Source organism: Carassius gibelio, chromosome B17 (genome assembly GCF_023724105.1).
Source record: "Carassius gibelio isolate Cgi1373 ecotype wild population from Czech Republic chromosome B17, carGib1.2-hapl.c, whole genome shotgun sequence".
NCBI lineage: Eukaryota > Metazoa > Chordata > Actinopteri > Cypriniformes > Cyprinidae > Carassius > Carassius gibelio.
In genome coordinates, this window is record NC_068412.1 from 2,470,266 (window position 1) to 2,487,805 (window position 17,540).

At 35.2% G+C, this 17,540-nt stretch overlaps 1 protein-coding gene across 1 annotated transcript in view; it reads left to right on the forward strand.

Moving 5' to 3' along the window:
• The window catches only part of arel1 (apoptosis resistant E3 ubiquitin protein ligase 1), a 50,379-nt gene extending 35,668 nt beyond the window's left edge, over window positions 1-14,711 (forward strand). The window contains exons 18-22 of the mRNA XM_052579845.1: window positions 3,950-4,079; window positions 4,157-4,215; window positions 9,019-9,108; window positions 11,569-11,744; window positions 13,079-14,711. Of these exons, the coding sequence (XP_052435805.1) occupies window positions 3,950-4,079; window positions 4,157-4,215; window positions 9,019-9,108; window positions 11,569-11,744; window positions 13,079-13,181 (558 nt within the window). The 3' untranslated portion in view covers window positions 13,182-14,711. The remainder of the gene's footprint in view (window positions 1-3,949; window positions 4,080-4,156; window positions 4,216-9,018; window positions 9,109-11,568; window positions 11,745-13,078) is intronic.
• Window positions 14,712-17,540: the final 2,829 nt, after the last annotated feature.

Sequence of the window (17,540 nt, forward strand, 5' to 3'; positions counted from 1 at the left end):
GATGTGACGTGTGCAAGCAACCTGGCTTAGTCTGCGCAAGGGCGGAAAGCACCGGAAATGATCTCTCGAGCATGAACGTCACTCATTGTTTACGGTTTACCACACGATACGCCACCAATCTGCACTGTCTGAAAAATAATGCAGTAATTGTAATTAATTAATTTGTTTATAATGCACCCTATAATCGTTGCGATTATAATACAAATAAATCACATTACTCTATTGACATCGTGCCATTGGGTCCCTCTGGCATTGGACGTCGCCTCCAGTTTATACGTGGCAAACTAAAAACAATGTGCAAAACGATGCATCTCAACAGCGGAGAAAACTCAGGATCTTCAGTCAGGCAGATGTGTGATGCGATACTGTCAATTAGGGATGTAGCTATTGAATATTTTAGTAATCGAGTAAATGGTAAAAAAAAATGGACTGCATTTATATAGCGCTTTCAACAGACCACATGGCCATCCAAAGCACTTTACAATTTGCCTCACATTCACCCATTCACACACTCATTCATACTCCGACTGCGGTGTCAGCCATTCAAGGCGCCATCCAGCTCGTATGGAGCAGCTGGGATTAGGTGTCTTGTTCAAGGACACCTCGACACTTGGTCAGGTGGAGCCGGGGATCGAACCACCAACCTTCCGGCTTGTAGACAACCTACATGAACCACTGAGCCACTGCCTCCAAAAATTCTAATTAAAATTCCATCGATTAATCGAGTAGTCTGATAAAATGTGTTTTTGCTTAATTAAAGTGCAATATTAATTATGCAAGAGAAAATAAGACTCCTAGGTCTCTTAAAATGAACAAATAAATTTCCTCTTTTAGAAAAAAAATATTTTTCTTTTTTAAATGCATAGAATGCAATGCACACATCAAAAATAAACATTTAATTATTACCCATTGTTTCTCTGTCTGTACTTGTACTGTGAACAATGACAATAAAGTTGACAGATGAATTAAGTGCATTTAAGTGCCATTCAGTTGGGGTTGTAAATAAAGCATTTTCTGAGATGCACATTAAACACATAAAACATTCATTTAATTTTTGGTAAACAAAGGGGATTTACCGTATTTTTCGGACTATAAGTCGCACCTGAGTAGAAGTCGCATCAGTCCAAAAATACGTCATGATGAGGAAAAAAACTTATATAAGTCGCACTGGTCTGGACTATAAGTCACATTTATTTAGAACCAAGAACCAGGAGAAAACATTACTGTCTCCAGCCGCGAGAGGGCGCTCTATGTCTTCAGTGTAGACTACAGGAGCACTGAGCAGCATAGAGTGCCCTCTCGCGGCTGTAGACGGTAATGTTTTCTCTTGGTTCATGTCTCTTATTTCATTTCTCTCGGTTCATGTCAAATTAATTTTGATAAATAATTCGCACCTGACTATAAGTCGCAGGACCAGCCAAAATTGAAAAAAAGTGTGACTTATAGTCCGGAAAATACAGTACTATAAAAAAAAAAATAGAACATGGCAGAAAAGTTGTTTGATTAAACCTTAAAAAAAAGATTTTTTTCTTTTTAGTAGTAGGCTATGAACATTCTGCTGAACTATAGTCTTTAACTGGACTTTTATTTTGATGGGTTGACGTACCTTTACAGTTCTGTGTATGTGATGTGACACTAGTTTTACTCAAATCAAACTGTCAAATGCTCATGAAGTGACTGTCAGAGCAGTTCTGGAGATGTGGTTCATGTGTTCACGTCCTTATTTAGTGAGAGGACAGAAGCTGAAATCACCACGAGCGTCACATTTGCTTCAGTGTGTGTTAATAAAGAAAGTCGCGCTTATGCTCCATTCATAAACAGAGACACACAGAACTTGAAGGATTCATATTTAAACCGACTGTTCCAGCTTAATAGTCCATATCGTGATTTGATGTAAGTGCAATGACCTATTTTTGATTAATTCATTCAAAATTTGGCAAATTCCATGTCATTCTGCGTTAAACTGTAAATTCCATTTTTATGACTGGGTTCCGCGATTCCCTCCGCGTTTTCTGCATCGCAGAAATCATAGGGCCCTAGTTGTGGTATGCCAGCTCTATCTTGCAATGGACATACGCCATGACGTTCTCTTTATGTTTGCCCGGGCCCTCAAATCAAAACTGCTGACTCCTTGCAGTATGCAATTTCCTATGGCGATTTCAGACTCAGCGCTTGTGTCTCCTTCCGCTTTGGGGGGGACGTAAACTATTTGTGTCACATAAAAAAAATTAATTGCGAAGAACCTGATGTGAGATTTTAAATAAATTAAAAGAGGCTTCGAAGCAGAGGAATTTGCCTCCATCATTTTTTGTAATCGAGTTACCCGAGGAAATCGTTTCAGCCATACTATCAATGTCCTCATCGTCGTCTTGTAGTTGTGGCATTGCTATGTTCCATTTGTGACAACATATGCTCTCCACTTCTGTTGGCATCTCACAACACTTGCTACTAAAACACCACCAATTTTGAAGAGATCTCGGTCTCTCTGAGGCTTGAAGACGTGCTGCTGCAGCGGATCGCTCCTGAGTACTTGATCTGTGTATTCTGGTTCAAATTAATATGGTTGTGAAAAAAAATTAAACGTTGTCTGTTGATATATTGAAATCGTCTTCCATTGAAATTTCCTGTATGTCTAAATATGTTTAGATCTTCACAGTGAAAGGTAACACTTCCGAAATCTCTGTGTAAACCAAAGACAGTAAGTGTAAACAATGAGTGACGTTCAATCGCGAGAGATCACTTCCGGTGCTTTCCGCGCTTGCACAGACTAAAGCCAGAGCGCGCGCACATCACATCGGGAAGCACTCGCGCCCTCAGATCAGTTGAATGTGGTTGTGTACAAGAGGTAAAAACAATATAAATACTGTTCGTTTTCTTACACAAACCGCTCGTTTTGTGTCTTAGGTCATCAATGTGTACTTTATGATGGGGAATTGTTTAAGTTGGACTCCTCTGTGCATGCTCTTTGAAGTGGTGACCATAGACCTCGATTATAGGAGTCACAGATAAGTACGGTTTGACCTAAAAATATCAAAATGGGAAATACTGCGGAAACAAAGAAACCTACATCTTGGATGCCATTGAGGTAAGCTAAAACTTATCAACATTTAATTTGAAGGTGAACCATCCCATTAAGGCAGGGGTCTCCAATCCTGTTCCTGAAAGGCCTACATCCTGCAGAGTGTAGCTTCAGCTGGCTCCAACACACCTGCCTGGAAATTTCTAGTGGATCTAAAGACCTTGATTAGCTGGTCCAGGTGTTTTTAATTAGGGTTGGCGCTACATCTCTAAAAATGCCTCAATTCGCAAATTTTTTTTACACTCGCTTGAGGTGGTTTTTGACTTGTGTGAGAAGGGGTTATTGCAAATAATGGGAGATGGAAATGCATTTTACAAATAAATTCCTCCAAGCGCATTAAAAAAGTCAAGTGACTTTGCTTTATGGGACAGTAAATCCCAAATAACCAGAGGACCAATTTCTTATCACAGCATATGAAATGTTGCTATATGGTCATTCGGAAATGCCAGACCAAAATCTGTCATCAAAGTATTTCTGTATAATTGCCTCTTATTACTGTTAAAGACTGTGTTCCCAAACAGTAGCATCGACCTCCGAAAACATTAACTGCATTCATTGTGCTTCGTCTGCGTGTTCTGAGGTGCAAGTAATTTATTATATTCAGTAGCTTCTCCTACTTTTCTTAGTGATGTATAGTGCCAGTTTATCAGAAAGTGTCTTTTTTTCCCCTCTTTGACTCGATGGATGGAAACGGTGCTTGTTCGCAAATGTTTTGTGCAATATTCCAATTTTGAGTTAAATTCGGAACTTCGGATGGAAACCTGGCTAGTGGCTTCCAGAAGCAGGTTTAGATACCCCTGCCTGAAGGTTTATTTGAAGGTACAGGTGAATTTTTGTTGTACGCTTTCACTTATAGTAATAATATTGCAGGTAGTGGAATTGATATCTGGTGGTGCTCAAATTGCTGTGACAAATGAGAATAAAATTCACTACTTAAACCTGTTGGCCCAGTACAGACTAGCCAGTCAGGTGCGAGATGAAGTAGAACACTTCCTTAAAGGTAAGAGCCCAAGTTTCTGTCTCTTTTTTTAAACCTTTGTACAAAACCTCTTTAACTGAATTGCCTCTTCTGTTCAGGTTTGAATGAACTGGTCCCTGAAAACCTTCTGGCCATATTTGATGAGAATGAATTGGAGGTGAGAAATTTACATTAAACTGTAAATATACAGCAAATTAGAATAATTGAAAATCATTCAGTAATGGAAGTGTATTAACCCTTTGAAGTAGATTAACACGTATACGTGTTATGAGGCATTTTCTCTTGATTACCCCGAAAAGAACTTAAATTACACTTTCAGTTTTGATCGTACAGATAAGAGCAATACATCAATCGAATCTGTAAAGGGTCTCCTTTTTTTGTATACAGACATAATAACAACAAATCTTTGTGCATTTATAAAATAAAGATAACAAACAAGGTGTGCTGTCTGCAGACTTTGTCTGCGGTGATCTTCATTTACAAACACGTCATTAAAATGAACTGTAACTCAGTGAATTCTCAATGAATAGACCTGAGAGATATCTATAGAAAGCTTGACATATCTACTTTTAAACTAAACAAGTGCTGCCGAAAACAAATATTCTGTAATAAAGTAATCCATATGAAAACAACGCAATGTCCGTTTTTCACGTCTCCCGTCATTATCTTCGAATGCGACCACGCCCCCGTGCTGAACGTGCTATTCAGATTCTAATGTTTCACTGAAGCGCTCGGCTTGAATACGCCCATACAACAGAAAACAATGCAGCGAGACTGTTCTTCAAATTTTTTTATTTTACGGTTTACACAAGAAAACATTTGTTCATTAATAAATAATTAAAATGTCTCCTTTTTCTCAATTATTGGGCTACTTCTGCCTGTGCTTTGTGGCATACTTAATGCATGTGCTTGAACGCAGAATATATTAAGGCTCATTATGGATTATAGATGTAAATTTAATATAAACCTGTGATTAGTTGAATAATGACAAATGAACGACTAGTAACTAGAAAAATTTTTAATGGGGGCAGACCTATTAAATACCCTCAAGACATCTCTGTTAAAGTTTTAAATCATTTTATATGCGTTTGCATAAATTCTCCTTTCAGAACGGTCCATTTATTTTTTCCTCTGAAACACAAAAAAGAAAATGTAAATAAAATTTATATTTTTTGTTTTGCGAATGGCCAACCCTTCTGTTCAGATATCGTTGCTTCTGGTTTGTGCATTGTAAATCACAGAAATTCTACAAATATTGTTTTGTGTCACGTCTGTAATGCATGTATATTTCCCAAATCTAAAATAGCCTATAAAACATGTTAATAGACGGATACTTTGCTGATGTCTGGACTGTGTTTGCGATTTTGAAAAACATGAATAGATGGTTCAATATATTGGTAATGAATAGGCTACAATCTGTGAGAATTTATATTTCATACATTCAACAAATAAGGTTAATGCAACAGTTTGTATTTGTTTTAAAAAGTTATAATAACTAATAAACTTTATTGCGCTATACAGTAGTCAACATTTGAAATGGATCAAACCTTTCTTTAAAGTTGTCCTAAAACATGTTCTGCAAGTTTGAAACCCTCTTAAGACACTATCCATATGAAAGAGCAAGAAATTCACACATTTATATCAACCCCCACAAGCTATACAGATCTGCCCCCCAAAAACCCAACCCTCTCCAGCTGAACTGAATTCAGTCTGTTTTTTGGCTGCAAGGAACAATGTGTTTTCATGTTACTGGGTTGAAATATGCCTGCACTCACAGCAGCCATAGCTACTCTTTTTATTCATTATTTTCTCGCAGGCCATATTATTATTTTCACTAGGCCAAAATAATAGAAAATTATAAATTGATAATGAATCATTATTTTTGCAAAAATCATTGTTATTTGTGAACTTAGGCGTTTGAGGAAGGCTTTAAGACCAAGCGGACTCGTCCGCCAGCTGCTCGCGCTTAACAGAGCGGGGACTCTGCTAACTGACCCAGCTTAACCGTCCATGGTTTGACTTTACAAAATCAGTATGAGGTGAATGCAACTCATTGATCATGAGCCCAACATTTAGCAAGGCAGGAAAACATTCAGCCTACCCGAAGGAAGATGTATTTCATTGTAAATTAATGCTGTTAAATAGAGAGAGTAGGCTATTCTTAAACGTGGAGCTCATTATATTGAAGTACAAATCCAAACACCAGAAGCAACCTACAATCTATGAGTGTTCTTTCATTTAAAAGTATGTTTTTTGTTTATTCACAGGCAATATGGTTGAAATAATATTTAAGTTGAAAACTTAAAGTGCTATTGTTTAAAAAAAAAAAATGATTTATTGACTAAAGTTTCATAGACCTTCAGTTGTTATGCTTTAAAATTCCATGCCATTTGTAATTTGAAAGTATTTTCCCTCCTAAATTACCACCCCAATTCTATAATGGTAAACTTTACTCATACTGATGGCATTTTATGACATTATTTATTTTTATTATTTAGAATAATTGTAGCTTACATACATGGGTGAATCAAATATGATAACTTTTTAACTGCAGGCAGATATAGGCCTGTATTATTGTACATTACAAATATTTGGATCGTCCCTTATTATTTCTATTATTTTATTAAATAATAAATACTTATTTTCTTCAAAAATAAATATTATAAATAAAGAATGGGTGCTTAGTTTCAGAAAACGAATACAGCTCATAAAAAATGATATGTTGAAAAAGTCATGCTAACATAGGCTATTATTAATTCATAGAAATTATTTTAGCAATTAAAACCTTTTTTTAATACTAAATTCTTCTTGAATTTCGATACTATTAAACAGACTTTAAAATCTTTAGGAGTTAAAACAGTAAAATGTCACCGTGCATGTTAAATAGTCTAAATTAAATTCTGTCTTGTATAGTATCCGAAGAACTTGATTGCATATTAACTATATATATATATATATATATATATATATATATATATATATATATATATATATATATATATATACATATAATATATATATTATTATTATTATTTTTATTATTATTTTTTTTTGTGATCAATTCCTGTATAAAATGTGACTGCAACCTTTATATCAAACATTTTTAAATCGTCCACAGCTGAGCAACGTGGGAGGCAGGTTGAGCGTGCGAAGTGAAGTCCTTTTCAGATGCAATGGGAAAAAAAGCTGGATAAAAACATAGAAACTTGTAAATAGTTAACAACATTGCCTAGATTAGGCCCATACTCTGTTCCTAAGTATATAATGTAAATTGGTTAACCCACAATAACAAATTTTAACCGATTAATTTACTATTTTCAGTTGCTACGTTTTTTAAACATGCTAAACAATAAATTACGTTTGTGAGAGTAGCATTTTAATTACATTCTGAAATAATAACGGCAGGCCTAATAATGTTATAGGCTAATATACCAACAGGATATATTTTGATCCCTTCACTTTAAAACAAATCCTTTAAATGTAACAAACTTATCAGAACAGAACAAGAATTATAAATTTATAATTCTAATGGATAAATATAATTGCAGTATATAAAAAAATAATTTAAAGCGAAACATAAGGTTGGGCTCTCTCATTCAGGACGAATCCAAACGTTTCCATATTCGTGATGTTGCCCATTCGAAGCTTAACTATTTTTTTTTTTTTTTAAGAGTTAATAAGAATTATTTGTTAATAGTGGACCGTTCTCGTTTCGTTCTGCATATGGAACCTGAAGAATTTATTTATTCATTAATTTATTTTTAAACCAAGAATGAACCGAATGAAAACATATAGCTTTCAATCCGTGTGTGTGTGTATGTATACATATATACTTAGGAACAGAGTATGGGCCTAATCTAGGCAATGTTGTTAACTATTTATAAGTTTCGTGGATGTTTTTATCCAGCTTTTTTTCTTTTTTTGAAATTAACTAATGGTTTTTAAGGATGTTACAATGTTAAATTATAATGTTATTGTTGTTTTACTTCATCCTTGCATCTCCATTTACAAACCAAAATTGTACAATTACATTCAGTTTGCAATCCATCCCTTTGCGCCACCTGGCGGTAGTTTCGTGAATGATTTTAACACGTGACTGACTTGCAGTTAACGCAGCAGTGGTATTACCCATTTTGGTTGTCTACCTGCTGTACACATATAAATATATATATTGTCTGTTTTGGTCAACTTTGCCAACCACAAGATAGACAAAGCAAAACTGTTCACTTCCGAGCAACCCACAGTGGCATTTCATTTCTTAATCCACGTTTTGAACGAATTTGGTGAACCATTTGACGCGCTGAACCATTGGCCTATGCATTGACTTTAAAGTGGTGCTGCACAGACCAAACGGTGTATGACATCAAAGTACCGCAAGGGTGATTCAAAAGCACAAGGAGTCGTGTGCTCTCTAAGCTCTTGCGGTACTTCGATGTCACACTCTGATCGGACTGATGGTTATGACCAGTTTCAAGTCGAACAAGCCTAATGATTCAATGAAACATTCATAAAGAACCACTTCACTCCTGAATGAATCAGCCATTTGAACGAATCAAATGAATTAATAAATGACTCAATGACTTAATCATGACCAATGATTCGGCAAAGTGTAGGCTGTAGTAACTAATGGTAATGATAGTAACTTGCGATTGAGTGGGTGAACCACTGATGCTAATGTGCTTTAGTTGTTAGTATAGTATAAGGGGAGGGAGCCATGGAACCATGCTCAGTGGCTCCAGTGCTTCATCAAAAAAAGGCCAACGTTCAGGCCACCTAAAAAAAATCCTGAACACAAAAATGGTGAAAAACTTTTAATGGTCTAACTCCACAATTCAGTACTACATAGTTCTCAGTCTTTGTAACATGTTTTCAGCAATACATATACAGTGGGTTTAGAAACAAATCTCTTAAATGCCTTTTACATGCACTTTAAGTGATGACTGTTTTGTCTTGTTTGCAGTTGTTGATGTGTGGTACAGGAGATATTAACGTGCAGGACTTTAAAGCTCATGCTGTAATTGTTGGAGGGTCGTGGCACTTCAGAGAAAAGGTAGGTGACTTAATGTTAAATGTATTTAATCTTTTTTTAAGGTATCAACATAGGTTTGTAGAGAAACATGGCATTACCTAATATCTTAATGACAGGAAGCATTGAATTAGGGTTCCCACGTGTTTTGAAAAACTTGACAAACTGACAAATTTTCCAGTCCTGGAAAACACATAGAAATGAGAGAAAGAGAGAGAGCAATTATTTTAAATTTACCAGTTTACCACTTGTCCACAACAATGAATGTTTATAATGGAAAATTTTGCATTCAGGGATGCTTTCTTTTGACAGTGTGAGTATTGTTGTGCTTCCCAATGTTCTGTCCACTGGTCAGATTTAAATGGTAAGTTCACCCAAAAATGAAAATTATTATGTGATGTACTCATCGTCAAGGCTTCCTAGGTATATATAACTTTCTTCTTTCAGATGAATCCAGTCTGAGTTATATTAAAAATTGTCCTGGCCCCTCCAATTGTAACAATGGAGATGAGTTTGATTTAGTTTTTTAAGTGAAAGTGACATACAGGTGACCCATACTCAGAATTCATGCTCTGCATTTAACCCATCCAAAGTGCACACACAGCAGTGAACTCACACACACACACACACACACACACACACACACACGCACACACACACACACACAGTGAGTAGTAAATAGTACAATTGTATAATAGACCTAGTGTAAGTCGTATAATATCACATAATATAATATCCCGAAGAACTTTCTTTAGCCTTCCTTGAGGTTTGTGTTGTCCTGTGTTTCTATTGGCTTAAATGGGCAAAACATAAATAAGCCACGATTATATGATAAGCATTCTAATCATCTGCTCTTCAGAGATGAGTCTGTGATTCTGACAGTCTGATCTGTCCTGTCAGTCCTCTGGCTCACAGCATTGCACGGAAGACTATCTTAGATTAGCTCATAAGATATCTGTAAGATAAACTCAGACTTCATAAGAATCATATAAACTTTATATTATTAATTATAAATTCTATTTACATTTAGTCTGACTTTGGTGGATAACTGATCTCAACATAATGTTATAATGACAAAATAAAACTAAAAACAACTATTCAGGTGAAAGGTAATTTCCCGAGAAATAATTTGAATTTTACGATTTATAACAACCTCAAAATAGTAACACTCAGGGAATCAGGGATCTTTTCTTCAGTCCACATATGAGAGTTATGACAAGTTGCTTGGACCAATACTGTGTGTGTGTGTGCGTTCAGCATTCAGCACTCTATCAGTTGTTGCAAATAAATATTCATATTATTTTATTGAAATATTGTCTGATTGTTTTATTTACTATTAAACTTTTTCAAACTAAACTTGATTACCATCTTAAATCATATTTCTATCACTGACGATGTGACGTTGTGAATGTTTTGTCTTAAATTAAAATAGACAAATTGAATTAGCCTATTCTACTTTTGTTTGTATGTAAACTCGGTCCCACTTTATATTAGGTGGCCTTAATTACTATGTACTTATTGTGTTCATATTGTATTGTAAAACACTTTTGCTGCTATTGAGGTGGGATAGGGGTAAGGTTAGGGAGAGGGTTGGAGGTATGGGTAAGTTTAAGGGTGGGTTAAGGTGTAAAGTATGGGTCAACAGTGTAATTATAAATGTAATTACAGAAATTAAATTCAGATCTAATTACATGTAGTTTTTTTTTAAATATAAGTACAATGTAAAAACATGTATGTACACAATAAGTACATTGTACTAAATTATTAATTAAAATGTAAGTACATAGTAGTTAAGGCCACTTAATATAAAGTGGGTCCGTAAACTCAAAATCAACACCAACTTTGCTTTAAAAAGCATTGCAAGATCTCCTACATGAAGATTACATGATCACAAATGGAAATCACTTCCATGAAGTGACCATCACATGCTCCCTTCCCTAACGGACTTCTGGAAGGGCCCTTCATGAAGGGATTAAGTTGTTTACTTTCAGTTGGAACATCCCAACAAATGGCGTCCCCTTCCCGAAGTGCACTTCAGGGGCGCAAAAAAGCTGTTTGGAATTCACCCTTTATATGTCTATGGCTATGACCACTTCACCCAATGGTTTTGTGTTTCACAGAGCAACACCCTAAGCAACATAAAAAAAAATCAATAATATGACATCAAAACGTTTTCATGTATTATGTATTTCAGCATAATTAATTGTTTATTTATTTAATGAAGTATAAGTGACCCCAGCAGGCATTATGTTGCATCTTTCATCTTTAATTTTAAGACCCCACCCTTCAGCCAGAGGCAAACACTTTTTCAACACTGTATTCACATTAACATGATATCCAATGTTAATTATTGTACATATCTAAGATTTTTGTAAATGATGACTTGATATTGGAATGGGTTTGACTTCACAATAATAGGCTGAGAGATCACAGCAGGGGATGAAAGTGTTACAGTGAGCTCATCCCGATTGTTCTGTTGTTTAGGTTATGAAATGGTTCTGGGCTGTGGTGTCATCCTTCACACAGGAAGAATTGGCACGTTTGTTGCAGTTCACCACTGGCTCCTCGCAGCTCCCACCTGGCGGCTTCAATACGCTTTGCCCCTCCTTCCAGATTATAGCAGCTCCCACACACAGCACGCTGCCCACTGCACACACATGGTAAGTGCACACATCAAACATCATCTTACTTCCACAGAAGGACCAAAATCCATTTCCCAAAATAATACAGAGATATACAGTTAGGTCCATATATATTTGTAAAAATTTTTTTGTTATTTTTGCTGTTGACCAAAACATGTTCAAGTTACAGTCGCATAATGAATATGTGCTTGAAGTGAACACTGTGAGCTTTGTTTTGAGAGAATTATCAAAATTGTAGGAAAGATTAAGGAGTTACATCTCTTTAATATGTACCTCCCCCCTTCTAAGTGACCATAAGTAATTGGACAATTGACTCAAAACCCATTTTTTGGCTATTCCAAACCCATCTTTGGTGATGTCCATGAGTTCTAGACTTAAGGCAGCCATTCCAAGCAAAGGACTCTAAACAAAATCACTGTATTTATTTGTCCAATTACATTTCAGCCCTTGAAAATGAGGGTACTGTGCATAAAATAGTTCTATTTCTAAGCATTTTATGTTATATTTTTGTTTAACCCCTTGAATTGAAGTTTAAAGTCTGCGCTTTAATTTCATCTTCATTGTTTCATTTTTATTCTATTCTGGTGGCATACAGATCCAAAATGACGAAAATTGTGTCAAGTGTCCTAACTTTGTGCCCCTAACTTTAACTGTAATTTTCTTTAAAAGGCAAATTTCATTTATGTTGTTATTTTATTAGTAATATTCATCTTAAAGGTGGCCTATTATGCCCCTGTAAATGCAAATGAGCTGGTGCTCCCAGCCCCCTTTTCAGAAGAGGGCAGAGCTTCATGAGGGAGTCTATGGAAACTCCCATGTTGGTTTGAGCATCCCAAAAAGCGTCTCTTTGGGGCTGACCAGCAGCATCAGCAAGAAAACAGTAATGGCAGACTGCTGCTTCTCAATAAGGCTGCGTTTATGCAGATAGGATAGAGAGCACCAAAAAGGGGCGGGACCTTTGCCTACGATTATGTGTACATAGGGAAAATCTGGAATCTGGACTGTTTACTATTTATTGGGATTATAAAAAAAAATACATGAGTGGGTAGATTTTTACCATTATAGGCTGGTTGTATTCACACACAATGGCCACACAATTGTGTTCAAACTTGATTCTTGTATAATAGGTCCCCTTTAAGGTTTTAGCACTTGTTGAAATTTGATTAAAAAGAAAAAACATTATTTACTTGACTATCATGACTTTTTACAGAATATATGTATTTTTAAATTAACTGTATTAATGTTTCTAGCAACATACAGTTTTGTTAGAAGCATCTTATCATTAAAAGTTATATTTTTATATCAGGCTTGCATGTTTAACCCCTCTTCTCACATTGTTCTGTTTTAACCAGTTTTAACCAGCTGTGCCTCCCAACATATGACTCCTACGAGGAGCTCCACAAGCTGCTGAAACTGGCCATCAGTGAGGGGAGTGAGGGCTTTGGTATGCTTTGAAACATCTGTCCAGCTCAGGCCGAAACAGAGTTATCTCCAAACTTCCTTTTTTTCATGGACATGTCACCACAGTGTACTTTACAGTGTACTGTAAAGGAAGGACTTTGATCACAAGATGCCTCTGGGAGGATTCAGGAGTTATGTACATATGTATTTAAAGACTGTTCTACAAAATGAAAATGATAGATAGTTGCCTCTCTTTCTATATGAGTGCAGACATAATTAAATGGCCTACATAAGTGTCAGGATGCTTGTTTTGCATTTGACATAAAGAGAATGTTTTTTGTTGTTGTTGTTGTTTTTTTAAGAAATCTAGTAGACTAAGGGATGTTTGCAATGACTGCATACCCTATACACTTGGGCCTTAACTGATCAGGGAAGGTTGTGTATATAACTGCTATTTTATTCTATGCTTTATTTATACAGTGTGTATATTCTCCCTATAACGTTAATTTGGTATTTATGAAAAAGGGACCTTGGACACATTATAATGGTACCATCTCTTTTTTTTTTCATCTTTGTGTGATTTCCTAAATTATTATTTTGTTTTTCTCAGAGATGTTCATACTGTTTCAGTTTCAACTGTTTTGGTATCAGACAGTTTGTTTCATATTTCAGATAGCTAACTTGCAGATTTATCAGATGTGCTTTTTGCTCTCTTAAAATATAATAATATAATATGATTAGATTTAGCTTTGGATGTCCATAAAAAAAGTTAGTTCTAAAATATTATTACAAAGACACATGTAACCTACCGCAAAACTACTGTTATTCTGAAATCTTTGAGCAACATCTATGCATCATACCAGGCAAGACCCCAAACAACATATAACTCTGATTATTTGTTATTTTTTTTTTACATTTTTGCTTCTTTTGTACATAATTGATGCTGTTTACATTTTTTTTTTCTTTTAATGCCGCTACAAAAGTAAAGTCTATTTGTGAGAGGGAAGAAAACAATGCACAATGGCTGACTGTTGAAGAACAATAGTGAAATGTTTCCCACTGTATAGAGCCTGTAACAATATTCTAGTGTCTTTTTATGACCACTACAAACACACTTTCTCTTTTTTTCTATGTAGATATCCTCTTTGGTTTCATCATTGCTGTATAAAATAATAATAATAATAAAAAAAAAACGTAAATTAATAATTGATTAATTGTAAATGTCATAAAAAATGTGAAATTGTAAGCCAAAGCATAATGTTATGGATTAGCTCCACTTCAAAGTAAAATTCAAATTTTCATCCAGCATTAAGAAAGGCACTATATCAGTAGCCAGAAACAAGGATCTGGGTACCTAAAGGTCTGGTATAGCTCTATATTCATCCTTTTCTTACTTTGTCTAAACCACAATTTAAAGTCTCTTTTATCAGACTTGTTTATTTGTAAAACATTACATTTGATTAGGTCTCTTTCACTAAGCATGTCTAGGCAGAAATGTGTGCATAAAATATGCATATGAACACTGTCACTAACTTTTGTACTAATATTTCGCAAAATAAATAAAGCTTGCATACATACACCGAATGGGCCGTATAACTTCAGTTCTGCTACAGATGTTAGCTAATATCCAAAATATAGCATAAAAATGTCTCCGATTACTGTCTTAACCAAGTTCTCTAAGACCAAGAATGAGGCATTGCAAGATACACTGTTGGAACTCCTTCCCTACTCCAATTTCCTGAAATCTTATAGGATAATAGCAGTTCATTTAACTGGCCAATTATCGCTACTTATGCAAACCTGACAAGCTCACAGGCATTATAAATCCAGCAAGGGTGACAATTGCATCAGAATCTGAGACCAAACACTGCAGAATGCTCTCAGGAAACCAAGGTTACAACTAACTCAGCTGGATTTGATTGTTGATTATTTGGTGTGGTCTTGAATTCTTTGGTTCTTCAAAGCTCATCCAGGGCCCCTTTCTTTGTACTTTGTGTAATACATCTGAGATTATTTAAAGATGCCAGATCTTCTAATTGTGATAACACATCTCTTTGGCTTATTTGGTTCTTCAAATGAATTTGCAGTTTATTAAAATATCTGGATTAAGTTGTCTAAGATAACTGCGCTTTCTTGTGTTCCCCGATAAGGGCAGATGTATCAATACTTTAAACTATGGTCAGCAATGCAGCGATTAGCTGACGCCATCATCTAATAATAATAATAATTAAAAAATTACAATTAGTTGTACAGGCTTTACATTTTTGTTTCAATGTTGTGATTAGCAATTTATTTAATTTTGTCTTTGAAACAGATTTGTTACGTGACAACATTAATTAAAGTTTCTTAAGGGACACACAGCAAAATCCCCAGTGTTAATTTAACACTCTGAGTGTGGACTCATATAAACACTGAAGCAGTGTTAAAAGTAACACTGAAGCAGAGTTGAAGTTAATGAGATAATTAAGAAGTTAATTGAGTTATGATTGACCATTATTGAAGACACCTGATGTTAACAAGCAGAATCACCAAACGAGAAAATCACAATTTGTGTGTCACCATTATAGTGGTCAATGTTTGCTTTAGTTGGGATCTTGGCTTGTAACTTTTTACTTTTAAAGTTTGTTTGTCAAACCAAGAGCAAAAATCATTGCGTGTTGATGATTATGTTTTAATGTAATTGTTGTTTGACATGAATCACTGAACTCATTTACAGTCTTTTCTCAAAGTAAAACTTCCATTATTGATTGTCACAGCTTTGATTCCACAATGAAAAAAATCTGTATTTTCTATACATTTTGTAGGTATCTCTTGCAAGTGATTCTGATTTTTTTTAATTAAAGAATTCTAAGTTTAGGCACACACAGATAACAATAATCAACGTATGAATCTCAACAACGGTGACAAACAACATATTCAGATAAACAGACCAACTCTGAACATCACAAAACTAGATACAAGAAATGAACATAAAAACAGCAAAAATAAAATATAGTTAGAATAAAAAGTTAAAAAGACAGTTCAGCTCATAATTTATTCATGCCGCAATGCATGATGGGAGCCATGGATGAGTTTTTATTGGCTACAACATGCTTTTTTGATGGTCACCGTTGTTGTGATGCTCACGCTGATTCCTGATGTCTGTGTGTCCAAACAAAAGATTACTTTTTTACGTAGAACTAACTATTAAAAAACATGTCATACTATGTCAGAAATGCTGAGTTGCTTACTTTTCTTTTTCACTTAATTTATGTATGCAGTAAAGAAACTTAAACTCAGGCATTCAGGTCACTCTATAACAAATAGCTCAAATCACAATCAATGGCACACATGATTGCCTTTGCTGTGGTCTGTCTGTATGATATAATTCAGTCACCACAGCCACATAAAATCTGAAGTTAATAACTGAAGGGTCAAGATCCCAACTAAAGCAAACACTGACCACTATAATGGTGACACACAAATTGTGATTTTCTCGTTTGGTGATTCTGCTTGTTAACATCAGGTGTCTTCAATAATGGTCAATCATAACTCAATTAACTTCAACTCTGCTTCAGTGTTACTTTTAACACTGCTTCAGTGTTTATATGAGTCCACACTCAAGAGTGTTAAATTAACACTGGGGATTTTGCTGTGCACGATCAAGTTATATGCATCTTCTGCGCTCCATCAAACCACTCCATAATAGCTGTCACCACTCAAATTAATGCATGGCTCAGATTAACTGTATAGCGTGTGTGTAAGACTCCAATACAATTATAAATAATTATTTTATCATGAATAAATATTTCAATGAGTAAAACTGTGTCTGTAGTATTAAAGACTACACAACATTATTATATTTTTCAAAAAAAAAAAAAGTTTTATTATTATTTTAAATTACTCTCCCTCTTCTAATAAAGTAGCAGTGGCTGGGACCTATTTTAAGTATCAATTCTGCTTAAAAAGATGCAGTCTAATCCTGTTTACATGAAATAAGCCTGCTTCCAAGCAGGTTTAAGATTACGGCCCTGTTGCTATGACGTCAACTCAGGGATGAGCTTTGAAGAACCAACCAATCCAAGATCAGGTGAAATTATCAACAATCAAAACCAGCTAACAGTGTGAGCGGCATACAAAGAATGGCCCCCTAGAGTTGCTGTCTTAATGTCATCCGCTTTGCTAAGGTAAACAAATGAAAAGTAATATGCACATATATCAATTTGAAAGAAAATGCAGAGGTACAGTAAAACAAATATATGTAATGTGTGTTGCATATATAAATGTGTGTGTGTATGTGATGAAAACTTCACTTTCTCACAAATGTGGGCAGGCAGATTTTCTCACAAATGCAATGGAGCAATTTCGTCTTCCAAAACAGCAGTCAATATACTGTAAGTCTCACAAAGTCCTGAAACGCATGTTTACACATCT